At 38.5% G+C, this 24,141-nt stretch overlaps 1 protein-coding gene across 2 annotated transcripts in view; it reads right to left on the bottom strand.

The window, feature by feature from the left end:
- The window catches only part of itpr3 (inositol 1,4,5-trisphosphate receptor, type 3), an 841,532-nt gene that overhangs the window by 519,735 nt on the left and 297,656 nt on the right, over positions 1 to 24,141 (bottom strand). For both annotated transcript variants that reach the window (XM_077515178.1, XM_077515179.1), the window contains exons 10-12: positions 22,640 to 22,684; positions 22,434 to 22,576; positions 22,245 to 22,344 (exon numbers count right to left, since the gene is read on the bottom strand). In XM_077515178.1, coding sequence (XP_077371304.1) covers positions 22,245 to 22,344; positions 22,434 to 22,576; positions 22,640 to 22,684 — 288 coding nt within the window. The remainder of the gene's footprint in view (positions 1 to 22,244; positions 22,345 to 22,433; positions 22,577 to 22,639; positions 22,685 to 24,141) is intronic.

Genomic DNA, 24,141 nt, shown 5'->3' with positions numbered 1-24,141 from the left:
GAACCCCTCCTACAAAATTTATCCGACTGTCTTCAAACTTGGTGTGTTTCATCTTAAGATGTTTAAGATGCAAAGTAATCGAAAGTTTTTTATTTTGTAACACGCTGTTGCCATAGCAATGCATTGTTTGTCAAGTGCTGCTTTTTTTTTTTATACACATGAAAACTCATGAACTTTGCAAACACATCAGACTTGTCATGAACATGAATTTTCAGAGATTTATTGTGCAATTTGCAATAAATAGCGCCCTCTAGACATTTTTATGAAGCATTTCCGATTGTATGATTATGCTAGACCTACAAAAAAGTATTATGTAGCCATTTGCAAAACCAAAGAGGAAGTCCGCTATTTTGATTTAATTTTGGGAATTATACATCATTTTTGGCCTTTTTCATTCAACTTTGCACAGACAAGGCATGGAAAAAACTAACATTTTAAATGGTCCTTGTTCCATGTAACAGTACCCCAACGTGCCAGTACCCTGACGTGCAAGTAACCCAACGTTGTGCTCAATAGCGCCCTCTATGCATTTTTATGGAGCATTTCCAATTGTATGATTCAAGCGATACACAACTAAAGATGACTTGACCTAGATTTGTGAAAACTGGGAGGCATACCTATTAGCTTAAGACCTACAAAAAGTATTCTGTAGCTGTATGCTAAACCTAAAAGGAAGTCCACCATTTTGAATTTATTTTGGGAATTGCGCACCATATTTTGCGTTTTGATTAAACTTTGCACACACAAGGCTTGTCAAAAACATTTTAGATGGTCCTTGTCCTATTTGACAGTACCCCAACGTGCCAGTACCCCGACGTGCAAGTACCCCAACGTGGCCCGGGTTGCGAGGGCCCTTTATAGCTGCTCGCAGCTCTAGTTATTCTTATTATTATTATTCTCCGCAAACAATCGCATTTTTGAGACGCTAAACGTGAACGAAAACTCACCAAACTTTACACGCACATCAGGCCTGGCGAAAAATTTGATATTTTAAAGTCGCCATACATGATAACAGAAAAATGGCCCTGTAGCACCACCTACATAGGTTTAACGGATCCCTGTCCCGCTACGATTGTCCTACGGCTACGAAAATTGTGTGGCACCTGTAGCACATCCAGATGAACAAAAACCCCTTTGATAGTTGTACCCTAAAATAGACAGGAAGTGAGGTATGATCATTTGAATGTCCAATTTTGGTCCATTTTTGCACATTTACAGGGGTCATACTTTTGCCCACTTCTCCTACACGGTTAACCCGATTGAGTTCAAACTTGGGATGTACCATCTCAACACCTTGGACAACACCATGGTAAAAAATCTAAAGTTTTTGACATACTATATGACGGCGGCGGGGCATCAAATTTAGAGTTTCAAAATTCTTACTTAACGTAGTATTGCCGGTTGTACGTTTAACCTAGAGCTACGAAAATTGGTACACATATGTAACAGACTATGATCTACAAAAAAAGCCTGTTGGTGCCATATGCTAAACCTAACAGGAAGTCCGCCAGAGGCGAGGCATCAAATTTTGTGTTTCAAAATTCTAACTTAATGAAGCATTCCCGGCTGTACATTTCACCTCGAGTTACCAAAATTTGAAGACTTATGTAACAGCCCTCAAGGTACAAAAAACTCTTTTTGAACCATATGCTAAACCGAACAGGAAGTCCGCCATTTTGATTAACTTTGGAACGTGTTGCCATTTTTTGGGCCATTTCATAGGGGTCTTATTTTAACGAACTCCTCCTACAGAGTTTATCCGATCATCTCCAAACTTGGTGTGATTCATCTTAAGATGTTGAAGATGAAAAGTTATTGAAAGCTTTTTATTTCGTCGCACGCTGTTGCCGTGGCATGCACAGTTTGCAAAGGAAAAAATTCCTTCTTAATGAAGCATTCCCAGTTGTACGAAGCAGCTAGAGCTACGAAAATTTGGAGACAAATGTAACAGCCCACGATGTACAAAAAAGTCTCTTGGTGCCATGTGCTAAACCCAACAGGAAGTCCCTTGGGGCCGGGCATCACATTTTGAGCTAAAAAACTCCTCTTTAACGAAGCATTCCCGGTTGTACGTTTCTAGCGCTATGATAATTTGGAGGCATACATAAGAGCCCATGATGTACAAAAAAGTCTCTTAGAACCATATGCTAAACCAAACAGGAAGTCCGGCATTTTGATTTACGCCTTTTTTAGGGGTCACATTTTAACGAACTCCTACAAAACTTATCAGATTGTCTTCCAACTTGGTGTGTTTCATCTTAAGATGTTTAAGATGAAAAGTTATTGAAATTGTTTGTCACGCCTTTGCTCTAGCGATGCATTGTTTGCAAAGAAAAATGCTTTTTTTTTTGAAAGTCTAAACATGAGTGAAAACTCAAAACTTTGCACACAGATCAGACCTCTCAAGAACATGAATATTTTAGAGATTTGTTGTGCAATTTGTAATAAATGGCTCAATAGCGCCCTCTAGACATTTTTTATGAAGTATTTCCGATTATATGATTCAGCTAGATGTGTGAATATTTGGAGGCACACCTATCAGTCTAATACCTACAAAAATTATTCTATAGCCATGTGCCAAACCATTTTGATTTTATTTTGTTAATTGTGCATCATTTTTGGCCTTTCCATGAAACTTTGCAAGCACAAAGCATGTCAAAAACATTTACAATTTAGACGGTTTCCTATGAAACAGTACCCCAACATGTCAGTACCCCGATGTGCAAGTACCCCAATGTGGCCCGGGTTGCGAGGGCCCTTTATAGCTGCTCGCAGCTCTAGTTAGGGCCCGAGCAGCGGCGGCGGCGGCGCCGCTGCGAGGCCCTATTGTTTTTGTAGGAATTCTTCTTATTAGGGCCCGAGCAGCGGCGGCGGCGGTGCCGCTGCGAGGCCCTATTGTTTTTGTAGGAATTCTTCTTATTATTATTCTTATTCTTATTATTATTATTATTATTATTATTCTCCGCAAACAATCGCATTTTTGAGACGCTAAACGTGAACGAAAACTCACCAAACTTTACACGCACATCAGGCCTGGCGAAAAATTTTATATTTTAAAGTCGCCATACATGATAACAGAAAAATGGCTCCATAACGCCACCTACATAGGTTAAACGGATCCCTGTCCCGCTACGATTGTCCTATGGCGACGAAAATTGTGTGGCACCCGTAGCACATCCAGATGAACAAAAACCTCTTTGATGTGTGTACCCTAAAATAGACAGAAAGTGAGGTATGATCATCTGAATGTCCAATTTTGGCCCAGTTTTGCACATTTACAGGGGTCATACTTTTGCCCGCTTCTCCTACACGGTTAACCCGATTGACTTCAAACTTGGGATGGACCATCTCAACACCTGGGACAACATCATTGTAAAAAATCGAAAGTTTTTGATATACTATATGACGGCGGCGACGCATCAAATTTAGAGTTTAAAAATTCTTACTTCACGAAGCATTGCCGGTTGTACGTTTAATCTAGAGCTACGAAAATTGGTACACATATGTAACAGGCTATGACCTACAAAAAACTCTTTTTGAACCATATGCTAAACCTCACAGGAAGTCCGCCATTTTGATTTATTTTGGAACGTGTTGCCATTTTTTTGGCCATTTCATTGGGGTCTTATTTTAACGAACTCCTCCTACAGTGTTTATCCGATCATCTTCAAACTTGGTGTGATTCATCTTAAGATGTTGAAGATGAAAAGTTATTGAAAGCTTTGTATTTCGTCGCACGCTGTTGTCATGGCATGCACTGTTTGCAAAGGAAAAAAAATATCCTTAAAGAAGCATTCCCATTTGTACGAAGCAGCGAGAGCTACGAAAATTTGTAGACATATGTAACAGCCCAAGATGTACAAAAAAGTCTCTTGGTGCCCTGTGCTAAACCCAACAGGAAGTCCCCCAGGGGCCGGGCATCACATTTTGAGCTAAAAAACTCCTCTTTAACAAAGCATACCCGGCTGTACGTTTCACCTAGAGTTACCAAAATTTGTAGAGGTATATAACAGCCCTCGAGGTACAAAAAACTCTTTTTGAACCATATACTAAACCTAACAGGACGTCCGCCATTTTGATTTACTTTGGAATGTGTTGCCATTTTTTGGGCCATTTCGTAGGGGTCTTATTTTAACGAACTCCTCCTACAGAGTTTATCCGATCATCTTCAAACTTGGTGTGACTCATCTTAAGATGTTGAGGATGAAAAGTTATTGAAAGCTCTTTATTTCGTCGCACGCTGTTGTCGTGGCATGCACTTTTTGCAAAGGAAAAAAATCCTTCTTAATGAAGCATTCCCAGTTGTACGAAGTAGCTAGAGCTACAAAAATTTGTAGACATATGTAACAGCCCACAATGTACAAAAAAGTCTCTTGGTGCCATGTGCTAAACCCAACAGGAAGTCCCCCAGGGGCCGGGCATCACATTTTGAGCTAGAAAACTCCTCTTTAACGAAGCATTCCCGGTTGTACGTTTCACCTAGCGCGATGATATTTTGCAGGCATACATGAGAGCCCACGATGTACAAAAAAGTCTCTTGGAACCATGTGCTAAACCAAACAGGAAGTCCGCCATTTTGATTTACGATGGGATTTGTTGCCATTTTTTGTGGCCTTTTTCAGGGGTCATATTTTAACGAACTCCTCGTACAAAGTTCATCCGACCGTCTTCAAACTTGGTGTGTTTCATCTTAAGATGTTTAAGATGCAAAGTTATCGAAAGTTTTTTATTTGTTGGCACGCTGCTGCTATAGCGATGCATTGTTTGCCAAGTAAAGTGCTGCTTTGTTTTTTTATCTATACATGTGTGAAAACTCATGAAACTTTGCAAACACATCAGACTTGTCATGAACATGAATTTTTAGAGATTTATTGTGCAATTTGCAATAAATAGCGCCCTCTAGACATTTTTATGAAGTATTTCCGATTGTATGATTCTGCTAGATTTGTGAAAATTAGGACAGACCCCTATCAGCCTAATACCTACAAAAAAGTATGATGTAGCCATTTGCCAAACCAAAGAGGAAGTTCGCTATTTTGATTTTATTTTGGGAATTATACATCATTTTTGGCCTTTTTCATTAAACTTTGCACAGACAAGGCATGGAAAAAACTAACATTTTAAATGGTCCTTGTTCCATGTAACAGTACCTCAACGTGCCAGTACCCTGACGTGCAAGTAACCCAACGTTGTGCTCAATAGCGCCCTCTATGCATTTTTATGGAGCATTTCCAATTGTATGATTCAAGCGATACACAACTAAAGATGACTTGACCAAGATTTATGAAAACTGGGAGGCATACCTATTAGCTTAAGACCTACAAAAGGTATTCTGTAGCCGTATGCTAAACCTAAAAGGAAGTCCACCATTTTGAATTTATTTTGGGAATTGCACACCATATTTTGCGTTTTTGATAAAATTTTGAACACACAAGGCTTGTCAAAAACATTTTAGATGGTCCTTGTCCTATTTGACAGTACCCCAACGTGCCAGTACCCCGACGTGCAAGTACCCCAACGTGGCCCGGGTTGCGAGGGCCCTTTATAGCTGCTCGCAGCTCTAGTTATTCTTCTTTTTCTTCTCCGCAAACAATCGCATTTTTGAGACACTAAACGTGAACGAAAACTCACCAAACTTTACACGCACATCAGGCCTGGCGAAAAATTTGATATTTTAAAGTCGCCATACATGATAACAGAAAAATGGCTCCTTAGCGCCCCCTACATAGGTTAAACGGATCCCTGTCCCGCTACGATTGTCCGACGGCTATGAAAATTGTGTGGCACCTGTAGCACATCCCAATGAACAAAAACCTCTTTGAAGTGTGTACCCTAAAATAGACAGAAATTGAGGTATGAGTATTTAAATGTCCAATTTTTGCCAATTTTTGCACATTTACAGGGGTCATACTTTTGCCCGCTTCTCCTACACGGTTAACCCGATTGACTTCAAACTTGGGATGTACCATCTCAACACCTGGGACAACATCATTGTGAAAAATGAAAAGTTTTTGATATACTATTTGACGGCGGCGGCGCATCAAATTTAGAGTTTAAAAATTCTTACTTCACGAAGCATTGCCGGTTGTACGTTTAATCTAGAGCTACGAAAATTGGTACACATATGTAACAGGCTATGACCTACAAAAAACTCTTTTTGAACCATTTGCTAAACCTAACAGGAAGTCCACCATTTTGATTTATTTTGGAACGTGTTGCCATTTTTTTGGCCATTTCATTGGGGTCTTATTTTAACGAACTCCTCCTACAGTGTTTATCCGATCATCTTCAAACTTGGTGTGATTCATCTTAAGATGTTGAAGATGAAAAGTTATTGAAAGCTTTGTATTTCGTCGCACACTGTTGTCATGGCATGCACTGTTTTTAAAGGAAAAAAAATATCCTTAAAGAAGCATTCCCATTTGTACGAAGCAGCTAGAGCTACGAAAATTTGTAGACATATGTAACAGCCCAAGATGTACAAAAAAGTCTCTTGGTGCCCTGTGCTAAACCCAACAGGAAGTCCCCCAGGGGCCGGGCATCACATTTTGGGCTAAAAAACTCCTCTTTAACAAAGCATACCCGGCTGTACGTTTCACATAGAGTTACCAAAATTTGTAGAGGTATATAACAGCCCTCGAGGTACAAAAAACTCTTTTTGAACCATATGCTAAACCTAACAGGACGTCCGCCATTTTGATTTACTTTGGAATGTGTTGCCATTTTTTTTGGCCATTTCATAGGGGTCATATTTTAACAAACTCCTCCTACAGAGTTTATCCGATCATCTTCAAACTTGGTGTGATTCATCTTAAGATGTTGAAAATGAAAAGTTATTGAAAGTTTTTTATTTCGTCACACGCTGTTGTCGTGGCATGCACTTTTTGCAAAGGAAAAAAAATCTTATTAATGAAGCATTCCCAGTTGTACGAAGCAGCTAGAGCGACGAAAAATTGTAGACATATGTAACAGTCCAGGATGTACAAAAAAGTCTCTTGGTGCCATGTGCTTAACCTAACAGGAAGTCCCCCAGGGGCCGGGCATCACATTTTGAGCTAAAAAACTCCTCTTTAACGAAGCATTCCCGGTTGTACGTTTCACCTAGCGCTATGATAATTTGCAGGCATACATAAGAGCCCATGATGTACAAAAAAAGTCTCTTGGAACCATGTGCTAAACCAAACAGGAAGTCTGCCATTTTGATTTATGATGGGATTTGTTGCCATTTTTTGTGGCCTTTTTCAGGGGTCATATTTTAACGAAACCCTCCTACAAAATTTATCCGACTGTCTTCAAACTTGGTGTGTTTCATCTTAAGATGTTTAAGATGCAAAGTAATCGAAAGTTTTTTATTTTGTAACACGCTGTTGCCATAGCAATGCATTGTTTGTCAAGTGCTGCTTTTTTTTTTTTATACACATGAAAACTCATGAACTTTGCAAACACATCAGACTTGTCATGAACATGAATTTTCAGAGATTTATTGTGCAATTTGCAATAAATAGCGCCCTCTAGACATTTTTATGAAGCATTTCCGATTGTATGATTATGCTAGACCTACAAAAAAGTATTATGTAGCCATTTGCAAAACCAAAGAGGAAGTCCGCTATTTTGATTTAATTTTGGGAATTATACATCATTTTTGGCCTTTTTCATTAAACTTTGCACAGACAAGGCATGGAAAAAACTAACATTTTAAATGGTCCTTGTTCCATGTAACAGTACCCCAACGTGCCAGTACCCTGACGTGCAAGTAACCCAACGTTGTGCTCAATAGCGCCCTCTATGCATTTTTATGGAGCATTTCCAATTGTATGATTCAAGCGATACACAACTAAAGATGACTTGACCTAGATTTGTGAAAACTGGGAGGCATACCTATTAGCTTAAGACCTACAAAAAGTATTCTGTAGCTGTATGCTAAACCTAAAAGGAAGTCCACCATTTTGAATTTATTTTGGGAATTGCGCACCATATTTTGCGTTTTGATTAAACTTTGCACACACAAGGCTTGTCAAAAACATTTTAGATGGTCCTTGTCCTATTTGACAGTACCCCAACGTGCCAGTACCCCGACGTGCAAGTACCCCAACGTGGCCCGGGTTGCGAGGGCACTTTATAGCTGCTCGCAGCTCTAGTTATTCTTATTATTATTATTCTCCGCAAACAATCACATTTTTGAGACGCTAAACGTGAACGAAAACTCACCAAACTTTACACGCACATCAGGCCTGGCGAAAAATTTGATATTTTAAAGTCGCCATACATGATAACAGAAAAATGGCCCTGTAGCACCACCTACATAGGTTTAACGGATCCCTGTCCCGCTACGATTGTCCTACGGCTACGAAAATTGTGTGGCACCTGTAGCACATCCAGATGAACAAAAACCTCTTTGATAGTTGTACCCTAAAATAGACAGGAAGTGAGGTATGATCATTTGAATGTCCAATTTTGGTCCATTTTTGCACATTTACAGGGGTCATACTTTTGCCCACTTCTCCTACACGGTTAACCCGATTGAGTTCAAACTTGGGATGTACCATCTCAACACCTTGGACAACACCATGGTAAAAAATCTAAAGTTTTTGACATACTATATGACGGCGGCGGGGCATCAAATTTAGAGTTTCAAAATTCTTACTTAACGTAGTATTGCCGGTTGTACGTTTAACCTAGAGCTACGAAAATTGGTACACATATGTAACAGACTATGATCTACAAAAAAGTCTGTTGGTGCCATATGCTAAACCCAACAGGAAGTCCGCCAGAGGCGGGGCATCTAATTTTGCGTTTCAAAATTCTTAATTAAAGAGCATTCCCGGCTGTACGTTTCACCTAGAGTTACCAAAATTTGAAGACATATGTAACAGCCCTCAAGGTACAAAAAACTCTTTTTGAACCATGTGCTAAACCTAACAGAAAGTCCACCATTTTGATTTACTTTGGAACGTGTTGCCATTTTTTTGGCCATTTCATAGGGGTCTTATTTTAACGAACTCCTCCTACAGAGTTTATCCCATCATCTTCAAACTTGGTGTGATTCATCTTAAGATGTTGAAGATGAAAAGTTATTGAAAGCTTTTTATTTCGTCGCACGCTGTTGCCGTGGCATGCACTTGTTTGCCTAAGAAAAAAAATTCTTCTTAATGAAGAATTCCCAGTTGTACGAAGCAGCTAGAGCTACGAAGATTTGTAGACATATGTAACAGCCCACAATGTACAAAAAAGTCTCTTGGTGCTATGTGCTAAACCCAACAGGAAGTCCCCCAGGGGCCGGGCATCACATTTTGAGCTAAAAAACTCCTCTTTAACGAAGCATTCCCGGTTGTACGTTTAATCGAGAGCTACGAAAATTGGTACACATATGTAACAGACTATGATCTACAAAAAAGCCTGTTGAAGATGTTGAAGATGAAAAGTTATTGAAAGCTTTTTATTTCGTCGCACGCTGTTGCCGTGGCATGCACAGTTTGCAAAGGAAAAAATTCCTTCTTAATGAAGCATTCCCAGTTGTACGAAGCAGCTAGAGCTACGAAAATATGGAGACAAATGTAACAGCCCACGATGTACAAAAAAGGCTCCTGGTGCCATGTGCTAAACCCAACAGGAAGTCCCGTAGGGGCCGGGCATCACATTTTGAGCTAAAAAAAACCCTCCTCTTTAACGAAGCATTCCCGGTTGTACGTTTCACCTAGCGCTATGATAATTTAGAGGCATACATAAGAGCCCACGATGTACAAAAAAGTCTCTTGGAACCATGTGCTAAACCAAACAGGAAGTCCGCCATTTTGATTTACGTTGGGATTTGTAGCCATTTTTTTGTGGCCTTTTTTAGGGGTCATACTTTAACGAACTCCTCCTACAAAATTTATCCGACTGTCTTCAAACTTCGTGTGCTTCATCTTCAGATGTTTAAGATGCAAAGTTATCGAAAGTGTTTTATTTTGTCGCACGCCGTTGCCATAGCGGTGCATTGTTTGCCAAGTAAAATGCTGCTTTTTTTTTTTTTTTTTTTTTTCTAAACATGCGAAAACTCATGAAACTTTGCACACACATCAAACTTGCCATAAAAAATGAACATTTTAGAGAGTTTTTCTGCAATTTTCAATAAATGGCTCAATAGCGCCATCTCGACATTTTTATGAAGCTTTTGGAAATGTATGATTCAGCTCGATGTGAAAAAATTTGGATACCTATCAGCCTAAGACTTACAAAAAAGTTTCTAAAGCCATATGCTAAACCAAACAGGAAGTCTGCCATTTTGATTAACTTTGGTATTTGATGCCATTTTTGGGGCCTTTTATAGGCGTCATATATTCTTCGGTACGTTTCATCTTAAGATATTTAAGATGAAAAGTTATTGAATTTTTTTATTTTGTCGCACACCTTTGCTGTAGCGATGCATTGTTTGAAAAGAAAAATGTTTTTTATATGATTCAGCTAGATGTGTGAATATTGGGAGATCAGCCTAAGACTTACAAAAAAGTTTCTAAAGCCATATGCTAAACCAAACAGGAAGTCTGCCATTTTGATTAACTTTGGTATTTGTTGCCATTTTTGGGGCCTTTTATAGGCGTCATATATTCTTTGGCGCGTTTCATCTTAAGATATTTAAGATGAAAAGTTATTTAAATTTTTTATTTTGTTGCACGCCTTTGCTGTAGCGATGCATTGTTTGCAAAGAAAAATGTTTTTTATATGATTCAGCTAGATGTGTGAATATTGGGAGGCATACCTATCAGCCTAATACCTCCAAAAAGTATTCTACGAAAATTTGTAGACATATGTAGCAGCCCACGATGTTTAAAAAAAGTCTTGGTGTCAAGTACTAAACCCAACTTCTTTTCTTGATAATTTGGAGGCATACATAAGAGCCCACGATGTACAAAAAAGGTCTCTTGGAACCATATGTTAAACCAAACAGGAAGTCTGACATTTTGATTTACTTTGGTATTTGTAGCCACTTTTTGGGGCCTTTTATAGGGGTCATATTTTCTGCAAAACTTATCACATCGTCTTCATTCTTTGGCATGTTTCATCTTAAGATATTTAAGATGAAAAGTTATTGAAATTTTTTATTTTGTCACATGCCTTTGCTTTAGGGATGCATTGTTTGCAAAGAATTTTTTTTTGAGAGTCTAAACACGGGGAAAAACTCACAAAACTGCACACAGATCAGATCTCTCATGAACATGAATATTTTATAATTTGTTGTGCAATTTGTAATAAATGGCTCAATAGCGTTGTCTAGATAGTTTTATGAAGTATATCCGATTATATGGTTCAGCTAGATGTGTGAATATTGGGAGGCATACCTATCAGCCTAATACCTCCAAAAAGTAGTCAATAGCCATGTGCCAATCCATTTTGATTTTAAATTGTCTATCATTTTTGGCCTTCCATGAAACTTTGCAAACACAAAGCATGTCTAAAACATTTACAATTTAGACGGTTTCCTATGAAACAGTACCCCAATATGCCAGTACCCCGACATGCAAATACCCCAACGTGGCCCGGGTTGCGAGGGCCCTTTATAGCTGCTCGCAGCTCTAGTTAGGGCCCGAGCAGCGACCGCTGCGAGGTCCCTCTTGTTTTTGTAAGAATTCTTCTTCTTCTTCTTCTTCTTCTTCTTCTCCGTAAACGATCTCATTTTTGAGGGCCTAAACATTTACGAAAACTCACCAAACTTTGCAGTCTCTTCGTGTCCGGTGAAAAATTTGATATTATGTAGTTGTCATAACAACGCGACTCTATAGCGCCACCTAGTGTAGAAACATAAAAACCAATCCCGGCCCGTTTGAGCGAGAGCTACGAAAATTGGCAGGCACGTGTAGCACCCCGAGACGCACAAAAAAGTCAATGGAAGCCATTTCCTAAAATGTACAGGAAGTGAGCTATGAATTTTTGAATGTCCAATTTTGGCCCATTTTGGCACATTCACTGTGGTCATACTTTTTCCCCCTTTGCAAATATTTTTCAGCCAGTTGACTTCAAACTTGCCATGTATCATCTCAAGACCTGAGACAACAACTGGGCAAAATATCTTGACTTTTTGAAATACTATATGACGAGGGCGGGGCATCAAATATTGCCTTTAAAATTTCATTTGTCCAGAAAGACAAAATGCTGAATAACTCCCATGTACAAGCTCCAAAAAATCTCAAACTTCTCATGCAACTTAATAGTCACGGCCTGAAGACATCTATATGATAAAATTCCGTTATATATATAGCACCACCTAGTGGTAACAATAAATGTCATACTTTACGTTTTTAGCTACTGTGCCGAGCTCGTTGAAGGGATCCAGTTGAAAATTGGTCAGAAAAGCCTTAAGATGTTGATCATGCCCCACACCGAATATTGTAACTTTTCGCCAAAGGGCGTGGCCGCTACGGTGACGCAAATTCTGAAGATTTTTCGTGACAATAAAAGCTGCATTAACTTGACCGAGATGATCCTATCTTCTCAAAATTTCACACATTTGATGAGAGTCCAGCCCTAAAGACATCTACGAACTTATATTTCATCTTACTGATAGCGCCACCTCGTGGCATATTTGTTTCTTACGAATTTTCTTCTACGTTTTTCTCCAAACACGTTAACTGGACCTACCTCATATTTGCTCAGATGAGGGTTTCGGCCTTCACGGTGTCACAACACGAAGTTTGTGAGTTTTCGCGAATTGCTGTGGGCGTGGCTAAGCGCTGTTCGCCAAGAAAACAACGCCAGTTTTGAGGGTCTAAACATGCACAGAAACTCATGAAACTTGGCACACACATCTGGCCTGGTACAATGAGCAATATTTTATTGTTGATTGTGCTATTTTAAAAAAAAAAGAATCAATAGCGCCCCCTAGAAATTTTTAACGAAGCAGCCCCGGTGGTACGTTTAAGCAAGAATGACGAATATTTTTAGGTGTATGAGGGAGCCCAAGACCTACATAAAAGTCTCTTGGACCCATATGCTAAAATGAACAGGAAGTGAGCTACGAATTTTTGAATGTCCCATTTTTGATGATTTTTGCACATTTACAGGGGGCATACTTTTGCCCACTTCTTCTCCACGTTTCATCCGACTGAGTTAAGACTTGACCTGGACCATGTCAAGACCTGTGCCAACGACAGGGAGAAAAATCTTGACTTTTCGAACTACTATATGATGAGGGCCGGGTATCAAAATTTGTGTTTCGCACTGAAAAAGGATATGCTTAATAACTCCCCGGTACATGCTACAAAAAATCGCAAACTTGACATGTATGTTTATAGTCAAGGCCTGAAGCTATCTCTATGACAATATTCAGTTATATATGCAGCGCCACCTAGCCCTTGAGGCATGAAAAAAAAATACCCCACATACGGTATTTTTACAAAAATTGTAAACACGTTTCACAATGAAAAAGGATATGCTTGATAACTCCCCGGTACATGCTCCAAAAAATCCCAAACTTGACATGTATGTTTATCGTCAAGGCCTGAAGTTATCTCTATGACAACATTCAGTTATATATGCAGCGCCACCTTGCCCTTGAGGCATAAAAAAAAAAATACCCCACATACGGTATTTTGTACAAAAAATGTAAACTCATTCTAAGTGTGATAACTTAGTCATTTATGAATATTCTTTTAGTGTCCACCACTCAAAATGTTCACTGGCATCAGACTTATCCAAACATATATATATTTTTATTTATTTTTGATAGTCTCTGTGGACATTAAAAGCAATATCGTGAATGAAGGATATGCTTAATAACTCCACGGTACATGCTCCAAAAAAAATCCCACACTTGACATGTATGCTTATAATCAAGGCCTGAAGGTTTCTCTATGACAACATTCAGTTATAAATACAGCGCCACCTAGCCCTTGAGGCATAATTATATTTTTTTTTAAAACCACATACGGTATTTTGTACAAAAAATGTAAACTCATTCTAAGTGTGATAACTAAGTCATTTATGAATATTCTTTTAGTTTCCACCACTCAAATTGTTCACTGGCTTCACACCGATCCAAACGTATGTACGTTTCCATTTTGTTTTATTCATTTTTGATTGCCCCTTTGGACAATAAAAGTAACATTGTGCAATGAGTATAACGAGCAATGATGTGTATATACATTTTTACAAAAAATACCAATCAGGGCAACTCATTGCCTAAAAATAAAAAAGGACGCTGATTTTTGCAGGTCTTAACAATCACCAAAACCCGTTGAGCTTGACACACACTGGCAAAAAAAAATATTCTACATGTAAACGTTTATTATGCCATTTTCAAAGAAATTTTGCTTCCAATATGCCAAGTACCCCAACGTGGCAGTCCCCTAACGTGCAAGTACCCCAACGTGCAAGGACCTCAACGTGGCCCTGGCTGCGAGGGCCCTTTATAGCTGCTCGCAGCTCTAGTTCTTCTTCTTCTTCTTTATTCTCCGCAAACAATCGCATTTTTGAGGACCTAAACATTTACCAAAACTCACCGAAATGTGCACACTCTTCGGGCCCGGCGAAAAATTTGATATTTTGATGTTGTCATAACAACGAGACTCTATAGCGCCCCCTAGCATAAAAAACTAAAAACAATCCTGGCACGCTTGACCTAGAGCTACGAAAATTGGAAGGCACGTGTAGCACCCCGAGACGCACAAAAAAGTCAGTGGAAGCCATTTCCTAAAATGTACAGGAAGTGAGCTATGAATTTTTGAATGTCCAATTTTGGCCCATTTTGGCACATTCAGGCCTTGACTATAAACATACATGGCAAGTTTGGGATTATTTGGAGCATGTACCGGGGAGTTATTAAGCATATCCTTTTTCATTGCAAAACGTGTTTACAATTTTTGTTAAAATAACGTAAGTGGGGTATTTTTTTTTATGCCTCAAGGGCTAGGGTGCGCTGCATATATAACAGAATGTTGTCATAGCGATACCTTCAGGCCTTGACTATAAATATACATGTCAAGTTTGGGACTTTTTGGAGCATGTTCTGGGGAGTTATTAAGCATCTCCTTTTTCATTGCGAAACACAAAATTTGATGCCCCGCCCTCATAATATAGTATTTCGAAAAGTCAAGATTTTTCCTCCTGTCGTTGGCTAAGGTCTTGACATGGTCCAGGTCAAGTCTGAAGTCAGTCGGATGAAACGTGTAGGAGAAGTAGGCAAAAGTATGCCCCCTGTAAATGTGCTAAAATCGTCAAAAAAAAATGGGACATTCCAAAATTCGTAGCTCACTTCCTGTTCACTTTAGCATATGGGTCCAAGAGACTTTTTTGTAGGTCCTGGGCTCCCTCATACACCTTGAAATTTCCGAAGATGTTGCTTAAGCATTCCTGTGATTACAAGAAATAGAAAGTTGGCAAAAGAAATGAGAAGAAATAAGTCAGAAGCTACAAACCTAGTCAGTATTGCTTGTCAACCTCTGACTAAACCAGCGTCTCCGATTACCACTGTGAGACTAGCGCTACTAAATACAAGATCACTAGTAAACAAATCATTGTTGATTCATGACATTATTATGACATATGATCTTGACTTATTTCTCCTCAGTGAAACATGGCTAACAGAAGGTTCCTGCAACACTGTTCTCAATGAGGCAACACCAACAAATTTTAGTTTCATGAACAAATGTCGTAATGGCAAAAAACGCCATTATGTAAAAAAAGACCATTGTGGAAAAGGACATTATGAAATAAAAACTGACTTTGTAAAACAACGTTTATTTCATTATTTTTAAAAAGTGTGACGTTGTTAAAATAATCATTATGAAATATTTAATCAAAATAAAATATTTGTTACATATTAAAGAATAGCATAACACTTTTCATAATAATACTAACACCTCATTTTAAAATTTAATGTCCATATTACATAATTGCCTGTTATTTATCAAAAGGATAGTTATTTAAAAAAAGGCCTTTTTATTTATTGAATTTTGACCCTTTTGGACTTCCATATTTTTGGAGCTTGTACATGAGAGTTATTATGCATTTGCTCTTTCAGGACAAATGAATTTTAAAGACGATATTTGATGCCCCGCCCCCGTCATATAGTATTCCGAAAAGTCAAGATATTTTGCCTAGTTGTTGTCCCAGGTCTTGAGATGATACATGCCAAGTTTCAAGTCAATCGGATGAAAACTGTTTGCAAAGGGGAAAAAAATATGACCACAGTGAATGTTCCAAAATGGCAAAAATTGGACATTCAAAAATTCATAGCTCACTTCCTGTACATTTTAGCTACATGGTCCCAATTGACTTTTTGTGCGTCCCGGAGTGCTACACGTGGCTGCCAATTTTCGTTGCTCTAGCTCGAGCAGCTATAAAGGGCCCTCGCAGCCCGGGCCACGTTGGGGTACTTGCACGTTGGGGTACTGGCACATTGGAAGCAGAATTTCTTTGAAAATGGCATGATAAACCATTTTTTTTTGCCAGGTGTGATGAGTGTGTCAAGCTCAGTGGTTTTTGGTGATTGTTAAGATCTGCAAAAATCAGCGTTTTTTTTTTTTTTTTTTTTAGGCAATGAATTGCCCTGATTGTTTTGGGTTTTTTTTTTTTGCAAAAGTACATATACACATCATCGCTCGTAATCATTGCACAATGTTGCTTTTATTGTCCATAGACATTTTTTAAAAATAGCACAATACATGATAAAATATTACTCATTTTACCAGGCCAGATGTGTGTGCCAAGTTTCCTGAGTTTCTGTGCATGTTTAAACCCTCAAAATAGGCATTGTTTTCTTGGCGAACAGTGCTTAGCCACGCCCACAGCGTTTCGCGAAAACTCACAAACTTCGTGTTGTGACATTGTGAAGGCCGAAACCCTCTTCTGAGCAAATATGAGGTAGGTCCAGTTAACGTGGTTGAAGAAAAACGTTGAAGAAATTCGTAAGAAAAATAATTGCCACTAGGTGGCGCTATAAGTAAGATGAAATATAGGTTTGTAAATGTCTTAAGGGCTGGACTCTCCTCAAATGTGTGAAATTTTGAGAATATAGGATCATCTCGGTTAAGTTAAAGCAGCTTTTATTCTCACGAAAAATCTTCAGATTTTGTGGCACCGTCAAGGCCACGCCCTTTGGTGAAAACTTACAATATTCGGTGTGGGGCATGATCAACATCTTGAGACTTTCAGTACCAATTGTCAACTGGATCCCTTCAACGAGCTCGGCACATTACCTAAAAATGTAAATCATCACATTTATTGTCACCACTAGGTGGCGCTATAAGTATAACTGAATATTATCATATAGATGTTTTCAGGCCGTGACTATTAAGTTGCATGAGAAGTTTGAGATTTCTTGAAGCTTGTACATGGGAGTTATCAAGCATTTTGTCTTTCTGGACAAATGAAATTTTAAAGGCAATATTTGATGCCCCGCCCCATCATATAGTATTTCAAAAAGTCAAGATTTTTTTGCCCAGTTGTTGTCTCGGGTCTTGAGATGATACATGGCAAGTTTGAAGTCAACTGGATGAAAAATGTTTGCAAAGGGGGAAAAAGCATGACTACAGTGAATGTGCCAAAAATGGGCCAAAATTCAACATTCAAAAATTCACAGCTCATTTCCTGTACATTTTAGGAAATGGCTTCCCTTGACTTTTTTGTGCGTCTCGGGGTGCTACAAGTGCCTGCCAATTTTCGTAGCTCTAGGTCAAACGGGCCGGGATTGTTTTTTATTTTTCTACGCTAGGGGGCGCTATAGAGTCGCGTTGTTATGACAACTTCATAATATCAAATTTTTCGCCGGGCCCGAAGAGATTGCAAAGTTTGGTGAGTTTTCGTAAATGTTTAGGCCGTCAAAAATGCGATCGTTTGCGGAGAATAAAGAAGAAGAAAAAGAAGCGGAAGAATAATAATTCTTACAAAAACAAGAGCAGCGGTCGCTCAAAACACAAATCAAAGTTCAGTTAATTGTCCTTATCTTTACTACATGGAGACAAAGTTTCTACATGAATTAATTGAACAAATTGAACTAATAAATGAGCATGTCACTCATTCTTATTTAATGGCGTGTAATGCAGTAGTGTGATGTCATTGGCCAGCGGAGATCTTCGCCCGGAGGAATGATTTGCTTTTTCAAGCTAAATAGCCAATCAGTGATCTCCATTTGACATACTGCACTTCAATTGAAACCATGTCTAAAATGCACAATGAGTCAATGACTCTTACTTCTTCACAATTATAAACCCTGCATTTTACTTTGATCTGTTCTGCCTATATTTTTAAGAGGTTTGGAATTTTATTTCATGAAACCATGACATTAATTCATATCACAAACAATAACTTTGAAAGTGTGTTATGTAGTGTACTGTATCTACAGATCGGTGTCAGTAATGCTTAGCGCATGCAGTTCCATGCAAACCAAAAAGTGGGCATTCTTGACAGAAGGTCCATTAATGACAGCTACCATGGCGGACGCCCTTTTTGCTCAGGGAATGACGAATGACGGATTGATGATTACAATGCCATTCAACTTGAGATATTGACGGATTGATGATGACGGAAGAGTGTCCTGACTGTTGACCAATGACTGACACTCAAAATTCATTGACATACCCACCTCTGCCTTTTACAACTTGCGTGTATTGGATACATATTACTTTTACTTTACTTGACGCAAGCTGTGTATGCGTATGTGGAGCTGCGGAAGGTTTCTATTTTTTTTTACGGATTCTGCATGCGGATTTTCATGAAGCTCAAGAAATTAGTTTTTTACCACATTGCATGGCTGGAGGAAGAACCTTATCTAGATTAGCTCTGCGGTTGATCACTCAACCAGACTAAGCTCTTTTGAAGCAACTGAACAGATCACAAAGGGATGTAAGCGTTTGCAAAAGAGTTAAATGTCCACAGCCAGGAACACAGTTTTATGACAAAGCTCTTATCTCTTCTAGACATCCCTAGCTGAACACGAGAATTCCTTTATGTCATGCTTAACTACAAAGTGAGTCTGGTCGCTGACTTGGCATGAGTCAGTAACCACTCCTGCAACATTGAGTGGAAGATTGCCACCAAATGGTGAAAATTGGGATGATCATCAGGGACATTTATACTAAACAACATCATTTATTATCATGTATACGTTTATACAATGACAATTCTTGATAGATAACTGAACTCTGAATGATTCATGTTGTGTTTTTGTGTGTATGAACATCATATCTCATTTGCATTCCATAAGGAATAAAATGAAATCAATATCTTTCAGTTTAGTCAGATTAGGCAAATGACTTCATCACAAAATGATTTCATGAGGTGTTAATTGTTATGTGTGCTAAACAATGTTTTTTTGTTTTGTTTTTGTTTTTGTGGGAAAACTGAAGTCAGTTTTCCCACAAAAACAAAAACAAAACAAAAAAACATTGTGCCAGCCTGACCAAATTTAATGCTTAATTATTAATCCTTTAAAAATGTGCAGTTTAAAGTCTGCGTTGAGCGGAAAGAAGGGTTTTGCCAACAACCCCCTATTAGCCACGCCCAAAGATTTTAAAACAACGAAGCGAGCCCAACTCGCTCGCTTCCACTCTCTTCCTCGCTTTTGCAAATTAACCAAACGTACTGCTGGTGCATAATTGTGAAAATTTGGGTTTCATATTTCCAGCGTTGGGGAATCCAGGTCCATCCATCCATCCATCCATCCATCCATCCATGCATCCATTTTCTTGACCGCTTATTCCTCACAAGGGTTGCGGGGGGTGCTGGAGCCTATCTCAGCTGGCCTTGGTTAGTAGGCGGGGGACACCCCAAACTGCTTGCCAGCCAATCGCAGGGCACACAGAGACGAACAACCATCCACACTCACAAGCACACCTAGGGACAATTCGGAGTGCCCAATTAACCTGCCATGCATGTCCTTGGAATGTGACGGCCCGATACCAGACAAATTTCAAGGTATCATGATTTCATCATATATTCACGACGTATATTGATACTAGTATTGGCCCGCACTCTTGTGGCCGTCTCGTTTGTTTCCTGTGTGTCTCTTTATGAGGTAACACTTGTTTAGTTACTGATGTCAAATGTATTTACAAAAACTGATGTTTGTTTATGTACAGCACTTTGTTTACAGCAATGCCTGTTCTTAAAGCGCTTTATAAATAAAGTTGAGTTGAGTTGAATTCATTTCATTACTTCCGGCAGCGGCACTTTGGTGTGCGTTACTGAGAAAAAGTAAGTACCGGTACTCTAGTACGCACCTATATCTGTGGTTCAATGTGTGTTAAATGTTTGTAGCTCACGTAACTTTGCCGTGTTTAAGTGCCTCGTTTGCGTTTGCTGTGCGCTTAATTGCCTCCTTAACGCCATCGAGCTGCAGTGCTATGAATAGAACAGTGCTGTTTCCCGCCGCTTCAGTCAGCATAATTCTTCTAAGTTAATGTGGACAACACTACAGGAACTAATGGCTGAAATGGTTATTTTGCATTTATTGACCGCCACAGAGGGCTCCTGTAAGAGTGCACATAGGTTTTCAGTTGTACTCAACATTTTCATTAGCTTTGAAGTGCAAACATATCTTTGCATATTGTATATCGTCATAGACCATTCCAGCTGACGTCCTTGCTTAGCTCCGACTCCACCTCCCACAGGGCAAGCCTCCCATAACAAATGAATGTAGAGAGCTTGATTTTCGGTGAATGTTTTCTTTAAAAGGTGGGAAATATGTCAAGTGTCACAAAAACCGTCCCAACATTACTGCAACGCATTGAAACAGTGGTTTGGAGCCACTAGCTACAACAAAAAAAAAGAAAGTTCGTTGGAGGGCAAAGTGGAAGTGGAAGCTTAAGGTATGTTGTTTTTGGTTGAAACAGTACATCGATCACTACTTTCATGGTGTAAATTGTCATCCATTAGATCATTTGTGTCCTGATATACTAATCTTGCTGTATACCGAAGTCTTCAAGCTATCTTAGCTTGCTAGCTCCTAACAAACAGACCGCACGTTTACAACACATTCCTCAGTAGAGATCAAGCCCGAGTTAAAGTGCTAATTGTGATAATCGTGTTAAATCATTAACTTTTTGTTCAAAATTACTTGAATATTTGTGCAAAAAAGTATAAATTATTGTTTCACTAAATATGGCACATCCATCACGTCTGCCTCAAATTTACAATCAGAGGTTAATGTTATGACCCACTGTATATGTAGGTACAAAGTAGTTGTGTCGTAGTTTCGCGCTAGCCACCGTGCTCGTCTTTCACTCCTGACTGTCTTCCGCCTGGTTTAGAATAAAAAAATTATCTCATCTCTCTTTGAGCCATCAGAGTCACATTAGAAGGGTCTATTGACTACTTTACTGCAATGAGGTGAATGCTGAATGGAAACTGTGAAACAGGAAATGGAAATACAGAGAAGCCTTCCAAATTAAAAGCATGGAATTCAAAACAAGTCAAGTGATTAAACATCACACACTAAACAGCTTGATGAATTCATAACATGGCAGATATTACTAAATTACTTGAAGCCCTATATTGCATTGAATTGAACTACACTGTATTCTTTAAGAAGAAGTTGTACAACTACATATTTTGTTTGGGAGTTTTTTATTTGTTTAATCTTATTAATTAAATAATAACAATAATAATAATAATAATAATAATAATAATAATAATAATAATATTTTTTTTGTGTGCTCTAGGCAAAATTACATTTATTAGCAAATTGCAAAAATATAATTGCCATTAATTCCATTCAATTTAAGGACATTTGCCATTTGGGATATATATGTCACACACACACACACATATATATATATATAAAGATCTGTCATCGTTTTTTTTTTTTTGGGGGGGGGGGGGGGGGGATTTATGTATCATAATGGTATCATGGTATCGGTATCGTGAGTCATGAATATTTGAATATCATATTGGTCTAAAAAAAGTGATATCGAACATCCCTACTGAAAATTAACTCTAGTTTAGATACTGCATTGAACTTGTATGTTTGTACAAAAAGGAATACTTACTATTACTCCTAACATACAAGACCAGTCTTAACTGTGTGTTTGAGTGAATCATTAATCCTTCATCTAAACAACAAATCATGAAATTCTAAGTGTAACTCATTCATTTTTAACAACTGATTGCCGAGGTTTGTTGTTTGCCTCTCCAAATTAATTAAACAGATGTGATGCCCCTAGAGATGACCAAAAGAATTACACATCTGGAGTTGTGTTTTTTTTTTTTTATTGTTCGTCAAAAACAACGAGACCAATTTGCGCTACAGATGTCAGTAAAAGAGTGGAACCAACCATGAGTCTGATGGGTCTCTCTTCATCAACATCGATAGGGACATTGGTGCTCTGGATCCATGTGTTGGTGCAGAGGTGCCTCAAGCGGACATACGAGTTCCTGGAAGCAGGCACTCAATTTACGGTCTCCTCTTTACATTAAAAGCACAGGTATTTTACTCTGAAAGGCCATCAAAAATTAGCCAGTACCGCGGAACGAAAGAGTCGGTTTTCTGCAAAGTAGTGGGATCCAGCTCAAAGAGTGAGGCAATATCGTTGCCTTGTGTCATGGCCACCAGCTTGTACTTGATCCTCTCGCCATGTGAACGCTTGCTGCCATGACTGCATTCCATCTGCACATCAGTAAAAGGTTAGGCTGAGTGTCCTTGCAAAAGTCCACTACATCTCCAACTCACCACGGAGGACATCTCTGCAATGTCGCCTCGGTAACCGGGATTCTCCTGTAAGGACATGAGGAAAATGCGTTCATCTTTGACATTAGGTTGACTTCCATACATACGTATATTATATATATATATATATATATATATATATATATATATATATATATATATACACACACATATATATATATATATATATATATATATATATATATATATATATATATATGTGTGTGTATATATATATAGATATGGAACGTTCTTCACTGATTGGGTAAAGTACAAAACTTTTATTAATGAGATGTTTAAGAGGAAGATATGAATGACTAATCGCGTGTAGGGTGGGGGCCATTTAATACACTCCCATATCTTTAAATTATTATTTTTAGCCAAAAACATCTTATTTTGAATCAGGTCTTGAGCTTTTTTGAGAAATGATCAATCTTAGAAAGCTCTTATAAAAGGTTTAAATATTATTTCTGATCTCCTATTTCCAATTCTTATTTTATTTTTTATTGATTTAATGTTTTATTTTTAAAATGTGACTTTTATGATTTATATTGGTTATTTTATTATTGTCAATAAAATTGTTAAAAGACAATTTTTGATTTAATCATTTTATTGTTTTGTTTTAATTTTTATTTTATTTTTTTGGACATTTTATAAGTCCGCATTATTATTTTTTTTAAGACGGACAACAGCATCGGACGTCCGGAAGAAGGTAAGTGCACTCAAATAACCTCTAACCAGTGTTTCCTTCTGTATTAATAAAGTCAAATACTCCTGCTTGATATGAAACAAATCCGTATGATCCTAACAAGGATTATTAAATGACTAGGTCAATAACAAATGCAAACAACTCAGAGAAGTGGAGCTGCCAATGTAAGTGAGGTGTTCAGACTATTATTCCTGGGCTCTGTGTGGTTACTCACTCAGGATTGATAGGTGGATGAAAACGGATTGGCCTCATGATAAGAAGACAGTGAACAAACCTAGGTGAATCCACTTTGATATATCGGCTTATCTAATTCCCGTCTCCTCACGCTGACGCCTTAGAGCTGGTGAGGAAAAAGGGGAATTACTAACCCTTTAATTGGAGAGTCGATCAGGACACATTTCCCGATTTAAGTCCTGCGGGTAAGCGGAAGTTGACATGTGGCGCCCATAACGTAGGGCTCCGATTGACTCATTTTTGTCAAAATCGGGATCGATCGAAGCCCAAACAGGAACCCGAGTGAGCGCGGCTCTGAGCGGAGGGCACAGTGCTTAGAGCTGATAGCGAACTCGCTGATAAATTGTCATGTCATACGACCCTGAGCTAACACAAAATAGTCTCTTTGATGAATGGTGTTTCATGGAAAAGAACTTCTTTAGTTGTGAAAATCTAGTGTGATTTTTGAATTGAAGTTGATTGTACTATTTTGTGTTAAAGGAACGGTGACTGGCTCCCCAGGAGACTTGCACTCTAAGAGAGGTTGAGTGTGAGAAAGCCATTCAAAGTGAATGAGCTTGAA

The sequence above is a fragment of the Festucalex cinctus genome, chromosome 2 (assembly GCF_051991245.1).
Source record: "Festucalex cinctus isolate MCC-2025b chromosome 2, RoL_Fcin_1.0, whole genome shotgun sequence".
Classification (NCBI taxonomy): Eukaryota; Metazoa; Chordata; class Actinopteri; order Syngnathiformes; family Syngnathidae; genus Festucalex; species Festucalex cinctus.
This window is presented reverse-complemented; position numbering and strand designations above follow the sequence as displayed.